General features: G+C 44.4%; 1 protein-coding gene across 1 annotated transcript; it reads right to left on the reverse strand.

The window, feature by feature from the left end:
• Positions 1-276: 276 nt before the first annotated feature.
• Positions 277-8,672, reverse strand: LOC121399147 (transcription factor-like 5 protein; the record flags this gene model as incomplete). The annotated part of the gene is made up of 6 exons (XM_041579085.1): positions 277-511; positions 1,892-2,033; positions 2,920-3,157; positions 5,604-5,772; positions 5,848-5,989; positions 8,098-8,672. Coding segments are annotated over 6 exons (1,368 nt in total), but the record flags the coding sequence as incomplete, so codon positions are not given.
• Between the last annotated feature and the right edge of the window lie 1,337 nt (positions 8,673-10,009).

Genomic DNA, 10,009 nt, shown 5'->3' on the forward strand with positions numbered 1-10,009 from the left:
CCATGGCTACACAGCAGCTTGTTTATATGAACTATAGTAGTGTTTCTGAAGCAAACACATCAGTTTTACCAGTGCAGGGCACTACATGATTTCTTAATTACTTTAAAACACTTAATTTTTTGGTGTTACGGTTCCTTTAACTCTGTTCTCTGCCAGATACAAACCAATGACTTCGCTGAGCACCTCCCACTGATACTGGGACTCCCTGTGCTCCTTATCATATAAAACTGCTGTACAGAACTATAGTGGTCCCCGGTAAATAGAGGGGCTCATCCATTTATAAACTCTTTTTAATATTTTGCAAAGTTCGTTCCCATGTCAGTTCTGCGCCGGTGCCATAACTAACACACGCGTGCCTTCCTGCTGTATCTCCACCTCCAGCGAATGGAAACTTCGGTGAGACATGAGGTCATTTGATTGCCAACAGGGAGCTGTGCCTTATATTTTTCTGCAATGTGTCCGGCACTGCAACTCGCCCTCCTGTCCTGCTGCTAAATTCACTTTCAAACTCCTGTAATAAGTCACAAACCATTTGCTGTTATTTATGAACAGACTTTGGGGCTCATTTACCAGAGCAAGCGCGGAACGGCTGAACATGCCCCTAGAGACCTGTACAGAGTGCCAGTGTGCCCCTTAAAGGAGAAGGAAAGGCTTGCAGCACTTGGGGTGCCAAATGTTAGGCACCCCCAAGTGATTGTATTGACTTACCTGAAACCCCGGGCCGGTGCTCCTATCAGCAGAAAACTATACCGGCCCGGGGTTATACCAGTGAGCACCACGGAGCGATCCTTTTCCGTCTTCCACTTTCTTTGCGCGGCTGCGTATGCACAGTAGAATGAAGAGCCGAACTTTAACTAAAAAGTAGGCTATTTCATTCAACTGCGCATGCGTCTGCCCCGGGAAATTGGAAGACAGAAGAAGACGGAAGAGGATCGATCCGTGGTGCTTACTTGTATAACCCCGGGCCGGTGCAGTTTTCTGCTGATAGGAGCACCAGCCTGGTGTTTCAGGTAAGTCAATACAATCACTTAGGGTTGCCTAACATTTGGCACCCCCAAGTGCTGCAAGCCTTTCCTTCTCCTTTAAAGGAGAACTAAAGCTTAAGTAAAGAAGTAGCTAGAAATGTTGTACATTATGTTTTGGGTTTTTGTTAGGAATGCACAGAATCCACTATTTGAGATTCGGCCAAATCCCCGAATCCTTGGTGAAAGATTCGGCCGAATACCAAACCGAATCCGAACGTTTCCCCACATGGGGAAAAAAATTGGTGTCCAGGCCCCCCCCACGTTATAAGAAAATTGGGGGCCAGGGCCCCCCTTAAACGTCAATGTAAAAAAACTTGCCCCCCCCCAGAAGTTTAAAAAAAAAATAGGTGCCCAGGGCCCCACCACACAACAGGGACCACAAAGGGTTACATTTAGGGGGGCCCTGCCATGTTGCACTTAGTTCATTAGTGTGGCCCACCTGCTATCAGTGAGCTGCCAACTACAGAAGGGAGGAGGGGAGCACAGGTGGCTGCATCTTCTTCCAGTGACAGCATTTTCTTCTCTTATTGGTCACAGAATTTCAAGTCCTGGTAAAGCTGCATGGTGATTGGATGAGCTGGAGGAGAAGTTCAAACCTCAGCTATCCAATCCCTGAGCAGCTCAACTCAGTGACCAATAAGGGAAAGTAATGGACAGAAGATGCCTCCTGCCCTGACTTCCCGAAGTCAGCAGCTCTCAGAAAGCAGGGGGACCCGGCTAATCAAGTAAGTGCGGCGTGGCCGGGCCCCCCTTACCCTCGGGCCCCCAACAACTCTCCCCCCTGATGGCTGCCCTGCATGTTGGTACCTTTAATTCTATATAAGGGGATGCAGCAAACATCCCACCCCCTTCTCTGTATGACTTACTGCTTTGAGGGCATCGCCATGCTTTTCCTGGAGATATCTCAGGAACGCTGTGGTCCATTGGAGCGTCGTGGCTTTGTCAGTGTCTCCATTGCAGAAAGGAACCAGGAGGTTGAGCTCATCGCAGCAAACCCTAATTCTGCGCCTGCAGTCGGAACAGACAGAGATTCTGGATGAACAACAGAGTAAGGGAAGATTGTGCTCACAAAGCAGCGAGTGTGTAACAAGGTTAGTAAAGTGGCGCACACACATCACTGGGCCACATACACAATCCCCTCTGTACCCCTAATATCCAGTCATTCTGCCTTAACTGGAAGTATAGAGACGTATTCCTTTGCACAACTACATCTCACATTCACTTCATTCAGCTCATTCTACACATTCGGATTTAAAGGGCTGGTTCACCTTTAAGTTTGACCAATTCTAAGCAACTTTTCAATTGGTCTTCATTGTTTATTTTTTTTATAGTTTTTGAATTACTTGCCTTTTTTCTTCTGACTCTTTCCAGCTTTCAAACGGGTGATCACTGACCCCATCTAAATACACATGCTCTGTAAGGCTACAAACTTACTGCTAATTTTTATTAATGAATATTCCATATTCTCATTCAAATCAATGCATGGTTGCTAGGGTGATTTGGAACCTAGCGACCAGATTGCTGGCATTGCAAACTGGAGAGCTGCTGAATAAAAAGCTAAATAACTCAAAAACCACAAATCATAAAAAATGAAAACCTATTGCAAATTGACTCAGAATATCTCTCTCTACATCATACTAAAAGTTCATTTAAAGGTGAACAACGCCTTTAATTACATAGGAGCTGCCATACTGATTACCTGGGTCACTGAAGCAGCCACGCTGTAGTTATTTTTTCTGGGCACCAGAGGGCAGTGCATTCCATTTTGTGTCATATCATAATCAAAAAACCCAGAGTCCCAAATGCCCATTTCTGAACAAAACAGGAAGGGGAGTAGAACCCACTGACAACAGTAGAAGCTTATGGAATGGAGCTGTAAGCACAGTCCTCTCACCTTCTGTCTCTCTCCATGCGGTTGTGCTTTTCTCTGCGCTGGGAGAGCCCCCCCTGCTGGTAGCCCAGTTCCTGCTCACTAGCCCTGGCTTGTGTGGCTGACCAAGAAGTTGTTTCAGTTTCCTCTGGGTCACATGGATCCTGTGCATTCTGCAGTTCTCTCAGAGCTTTTCGTTCTGCCTTGTGCTCCCACTGGTGAGCGTGACTTCTCTTGCCTGTGCGGCGCCTGCAAGACGCATCTTTGAAAAAAAGGAGAAAAAGTTTGTTAGAAAAACTACTGTGCTATACCCCCCAAACAATGTAGGTCTTTATAAAAATACATTGCATAAAACAGCTCATATGTAAAACCCTGAAAAACCATTTTCATAACAATATATTTTTTTAGTAGTATGTACCATTGGGTAATCCTAAATAGAAAACAGCCATTTTAGAAAATAAGGGCCGCCCCCAGGGATTGTATCATTCACGGTGCACACAAACATACCTAACAAACTAGGTCACATGAGCCAATTAACAGATTTATCAAAGGTTGAGGTGAAGAAAAAAATTGAATTTCGAGCTATTTTTGTGTACTTCGACTAGGAAATAGTCCAAATTCGATTCGAATATGAAAAAGAAGGGGGAAAATTCGAATATTTAAATTTATCATGTACTGTCTCTTTAAAAATTAGACTTCAACCATTCGCCATCTAAAACCTGCCAAATTGCTGTTTTAGCCTATGGGGGACCTCCTAGAACCTATTTGGAGTCAATTGGTGGACTTTGAAAAATCTAAGTTTTTTTGGGGAAAAACGTTGAATCGAATTAGATCGAGTGCGCTCTTCCTTCGATTCGTACAATTTGAATTCGGCCAAATACGGACCTGTTTGATCAAAAACGTACCTATTCGACCAAAAAAAAACTTTGACTTAATTTCGGTTGGTCTTTTTGAATTTCAAAGTTTTTTCAATTCGAAATTCGACCCTTGATAAATATGCCCGTTAGAGTTGCCATATTTCTGGTCAGGTGATCTCTGAGGCAGCACAGAGAATATTATAAAATGGGGACTCAAGCATGGGCAGCATTTGAGCCCAAATCAATTGCAATCAAGGGTCAATACTGTGTTCTAATCAGCTAGGTGCTCCATGGGTACATAACCTGAATGCGCTTACCCAGATTTGCATAGGGATAACAGTCTGAAGGTTAAAGGAGAACCAAACCCTTTATATTAAAATTCCCTACCCCCCTACCCTACATAGACCCCCTCCCTGCTCCCCCCCAGCCTAGCTGTTACCCTCGGTAAATGCCCCTAAATCTTTACTTACCCCTCGTCGCAGACTAAACGCATTGGAGTTCACAGGTGCCATCTTCTTTTTTTTGGTAATCTTCTTCCGGCATTTCTGAATTTCCGTGACTTTCGGCGCATGCGCAGTTGTTAAAGAGCCTGCAGACTGCTCCAACTGTGCATGCACCGATACAGCGCTTACTTCCCGAAGATTACCGAAGAGAAGAAGATGACACCGGTGAAATACTCCTTTTCGCTCAGTACGGACCTTTTTTTTTTCAGGGTTCTGTCCATCGCGCATGTTGCTCCGCCCCCTTTTACAACACTGTGCATTACTCCGCCCCTCATGGTCCGCCCCTTTTTGTTAGCTCCCCCCACCGTCCGGTAATTTTTTTTTAGAAAAGGTGGCAACCTTAATGTAGGGTAGGGGGGTAGGAGATTTTAATATAAAGGGTGTGGTTCTCCATTAAAGGAAAACTGTACCCCCAAAATGAATACTTGAGCAACAGATAGTTTATATCAAATTAAGTGGCATATTAAAGAATAAGTAAAGAGTTAGGGGCATTTACAGAGGGTAACACAGGGAGGGGGGGGTCTATGTAGGGTAGGGGATTTTAATATAAAGGGTTTGGTTCTCCTTTAACCTTCAGACTGTTATCCCTATAACTGCACTTCTATCAAATCTGACTGCTGAGTAAGAACATTCAGGTTATATACCCATGGAGCACCTAGCTGATTAGGAGACAGTATTGACCCTTGATCAGGGGCGTAACTACAGAGGAAGCAGACCCTGCGGCTGCAGGGGGGCCCAGGAGGTACAGGGGGCCCCATGAGGCTCTCATTGATGAGCAATTTCAACATATATTGTTAAAACAGGACAAACACTGGATATGTTGGGGGCCCTAGAATTAATTTGCTGTGGGGCCCAGCAACATCTAGTTACGCCACTGCCCTTGATTGCAATCGATTTGGGCTCAAATGCTGCCCAGTCAAACTGGTTGGCTAGTAGTAAATCAGGGATGGCAGGAATGATGGGCAGGGGCTAGGGTTGCCACCTTTTCTGGAAAAAAAATACCGGCCTTCCTATATTCTTGCTGTTTTTCCCTATAAATAACATTGGCATCAAACGTCATTTTTACCGGCCAGGTTGGTAAAATACCGGCCAGGTGGCAACCCTAGAGCTGGCAGGGGGCTGGCCCAGCTGAGAAGGAGAGGGACAAAGAAGTAGACGGGAAGGTTTAGGATGAATTCTATTTTGGGGTGAATTCTATTTTGCGGTGAATTCTATTTTACCTAGATACTTTTGCTCTTGTTTTGTATTTGTGTTTGCTCTGTAGAAAGGTCCATTTGAGCTAAGGGGCCCAAAAACATAAAAAGTGTTGACCCATAAAATGGAACCTGCTAATTCTCAGATAACCTACCGCCCAATTTCGGGCAGTCTTGCTCAGGAAAATTCCTACTGCCACCCCCTTGTGTCTGTTCAGCTGATTCTGCCTCCTGCTGGTAACAGAAAGAAAATGCCCGGGGCAGGGAGATTTCCTGGTGTCTGGCAGCCTCCAGTAGTGGACAGGAATTCCCAGAAGTCTTTGCCTGAAAAATAAAGGGAAAGCTATAATGGATTATGTGGGGACAGAGCACAGACTGCACATGTGGAGAATACTCTACCTGTTCCAGGGTGCAGATACCCCCTACAGACAAGCAGACACTCGCAGGAAACTCTGGGTGGCAGCCTGAGGTGGCAGTTGGTTTCAGTACCTGCTCCTGGGCACCTGGTGGCTGTTGCACGTGACGGATTAGGGTCACCAAGCTGTAAATTAAAGGCAAAGTCCGTCAGACCTATGGAGAGACCTTATAGGGATTCTGTCATGATTTTTATTATTTCTACATTAGACTATTTACACTACAAATAATTCACTTTACAATATAAAATGTAATTCCTGAAGCAGCAATGTATTTTTTTTAGTTGTAATATTGGTGTGTTGGTGCATCTCAGGTCATTTTGCCTGGTCATGTGCTTTCAGAAAGAGCCAGCACTTTAGTATTTCTAAAGTATTAGTAATTAGTATTGCTTTCTGGCAGGCTGTTGTTTCTCCTACTTAATGTAACTGAATGTGTCTCAGTGGGACCTGGATTTTACTATTGAGTACTGTTCTACCAGGCAGCTGTTATCTTGTGTTAGGGAACTGCTATTTGGTTACCTTCCCATTGTTCTGCTGATGTGCTGCTGGAGGGGGGGAGGGAGGGGGGGGATACCACTCCAACTTGCACTACAGCAGTAAAGACTGAAGTTTATCAGAGCACAAGTCACATGACTGGGGGCAGCTGGGAAATTGACAATATGTCTAGTCCCATGTCAGATTTCAAAACTAAACATCAGGGATGCACGAATCCAGGATTCGGTTCGGGATTCGGCTAGGATTCTGCCTTTTTCAGCAGGATTCGGATTCGGCCGAATCGTTCTGCCGGGCCGAACCCGAATTTGCATATGCAAATTAGGGGCAGGGAGGGAAATTGTGTGACTTTTTGTCACAAAACAAGGAAGTAAAAAAAGTTTTCCCCTCCCCATCCATAATTTGCATATGCTAATTAGAATTCGGATTGGTATTCGGCCGAATCTTTTGCGAAGGATTCGGGGGTTCGGCCGAATCCGAAAAAACATCTGTTTGCTCTTTTAAGGAACGGATTTCAGTGCAGAATTCTGCTGGAGCAGCACTATTAAATGATGTGTTTTGAAAAAAACTATTTTTCCCATGACAGTATTTCTTTAACTGCCCTGCTCTAAAAGCCACAGATACCCTACAGTCCCATAGTCAAAGCTTCATGAAGCAACCACTATATATGCAGGGAATGAAAGCTTTAGCACAGGCCAATGAAGGGATTTGGCCCTGGTTTTAGGGGTTGCTGACATTGCCCAATATTTATATAACAGTGGCCTAAGGCTAGACACAGGAGCTGCCCACTAGTTACTATTTTATAGCATTAGCTACAGTAACTATGGGCAAGACATACAGTATACTAAAATTGCTACAGGAGATCATCTTGCACTTGCCACTTCCTGTAGCCACACACTTGCCTGTCTATACCTCCCAAAATGTTGGAAATAAGAAGAAGGACAAAAAAGTTGCAGCGTGGCAATTTTTGACCACGCCCGTTTTGGTGGCCACACCCTAATTACCGTGTTCATTTTGCAGGTTATGAAAGTTTGAGCATATTTCTGTGTTTTTTTTTCAGTTGTTACATTTTTGCTAATGAAGGTGAATTGCCCTTTAAGCTGTGAGTCTAACTTCTCCCAAGGGACCTGTTGTCTTATTATATTGTTACAATTACTTATTTGCTTATCTCAAAATTGTTACAAAAGTATTTTCTTTCCTGCTGTGGCTGTTCTGGGCTCTCTGCCAAAAGCCAATTAAGTTCAGCGCAGAGAAAAACGGGACTTTCCAGTACAAATGAGGGACTGTCCCTCTAAAAACGGGACAGTTGAGCGGTATGCCTGTCTGAAAGCTCTATGATTAGTGCTAATTAGGGATGCACCGAATCCAGGATTCTGTTCGGGATTCGGGCAGGATTCGGCCTTTTTCAGTAGGATTCGGATTCGACTGAATCCTTCTGCCCGGCCGAACCGAATCCGAATCCTAATTTGCATATGCAAATTAGGGACGTGGAGGAGAATTGTGTGACGTTTTGTCACTAAACAAGGAAGTTAAAAAGGTTTTCCCCTTCCCACCCCTAATTTGCATATGCAAATTAGGATTCGGATTCGGTTTGGACGAATCTTTCGCAAAGGATTCGGGGGGTTGGCCGAATCCAAAATAGTGGATTCGGTGCATCCCTAGTGCTAATCAAACTAGCCATTCACAGTCACACGTTATGTTATAGAAACCATTCCCAGACCCCAGAGGTAAGAGAAGAACATACTTTCTCATGGGACTGTCAGGTTTGTGTGGCCCTTGGCCCCAGGGCATTTCATTGGTTAAACTGCTGAACCTCTCTTCTAGTCGGACACAGACTGCTGACTTAGACCTGCCCGCAGACATCGGCATCAAGATTTCATTCTCTTTATTGGCTGCCCGAGGCCCTGCTATGGCTTTGGCTCTTGAAGAGCTCCTGTTGGTGTTACATGGAGTTTTCTCAGCTGAATTCCCATTATTGCAGTTGGTTAGTACCATCATTTCAGGCTCCTGGGAGTCTGACTGGGCCACACTCAGTTCCTGGCAGGTCTCGTGATGGCCACATTGGCTGCCATCTTTATATCTGTACTGGTTGGTTAAATTCTCAGACTGATACTGGGGGAAGAACGCTGGGTTGAGCTTGACCTCCAGTGGCCCTTGGATACCAGGCCCCTCCATGTGGGAACAGGAGATCTGCTGGAGCTGCCTGTAGTCGCTGTCACTCATTGCCATTATATTAAATAGGTTGTTTACCTTCACTGTTATGTTACCATCTCCTGTCTCATTGGTCAGTTTTTTTATGAAGGATGGGAGTGGCCTAATTTAAACTTGCACTTCCTATATGATTACATCATCACTCCCAGGCTTTGCCCTTACTTGTTTCCTATTGGACAGTGATACGGCCCTCCCCTTGTAATTCATTGGTTGCTTGTGCACTTGTAAGCAGTCACATACATTCAAAAAGGCCATTGGTTAATTTCTCCTAAGCAAACGACACAGCATATCCCAAATATTTTACTATGCAATTAAGCATCTCATTCTGTGTATGTGGCCCCATTTGAGAGTCTCTGTCCCTGCCACAGCCATGGATATAGGGGTTTTACCCGCCAGCCAGTAAAAACGTATGCATGTGGCCAATGTTATAAAAAGGACACAAATATAAACACAGGAAGACCAGTATTTTTTAAGCCGTTTGGTTGCTAGGGTCCAAGCGACCCAAGCAACCATGCATTGATTTGAATAAGAGACTGGGATATGAATAGAAGAGGGTCTGAATAGAAAGATGAGCAATACAAAGTGTCAATAATAATAAATGGGTAGCCTTACACAGCATATATTTTTTTAAAAATATACTTTTTCTATAATCAAATGCACTTATGTATTTCTGGCAATAGCATTGCATTAAAAACAGTGTCTCTTTGGTGTCCGCAATGATCTCTGCTGTTTGTGGATGTTCTATGTGTATTGATAGCTCAGTACTGGGGCAAGATGGAAGGGAGCAGCAACCACCAAGCAGAAGGAAAAAGGAACTAGAACCAAGTCAGCAGCTCTAATAGCAGTTCCCAGAATGGATCACAAGAATAAGGAAAGAGGCCTAGAAGATCCTCATAATCCTGCAGGAGCATCAGATCAGGAACCTGGCGACTACCTGTACAGTTTTGCTCTTCCTTTTCCTGAGAGGTGCCCTCTGCCTAATGATGGAACAGCCCAGTTCTAATTAGCTACCACTTCTGGCTGATACAAGATATGGACCTCTGAATCACATGACTGTGGGCTGCACTGCTTTTGGTTACAGCCAACAAATTTAGCTACCAAACAGAAATATAAGAACTGTTGGGGGGCAGTGTAAATATAAGCACACGGGGAAGGGACCCAGAATATGAATATAAATGTTAGGGAGTGGGAGCCAATAGGAATATTAGCACTAGGGAAAGGGGCCTAATAAATATTTATAAGCACTAGGGGGCAGGACCACTTAATTAAATGTTATTGCTAGGGGGCAGGAGCCAGTGTAAATATAAGCAGTAGGGGGTGGGACCCAATACATTAATATGAATGAAGCGATATGGCGCAGGACTTAATGAGTAAATATAAGTGCTAAGGGGAGGACCCAGTATTTTGATATAAATACTAGCAGGGCCGGAACTAGGGGTAGGCAG

Source organism: Xenopus laevis, chromosome 9_10S (genome assembly GCF_017654675.1).
Source record: "Xenopus laevis strain J_2021 chromosome 9_10S, Xenopus_laevis_v10.1, whole genome shotgun sequence".
In the NCBI taxonomy this organism is placed as follows: Eukaryota; Metazoa; Chordata; class Amphibia; order Anura; family Pipidae; genus Xenopus; species Xenopus laevis.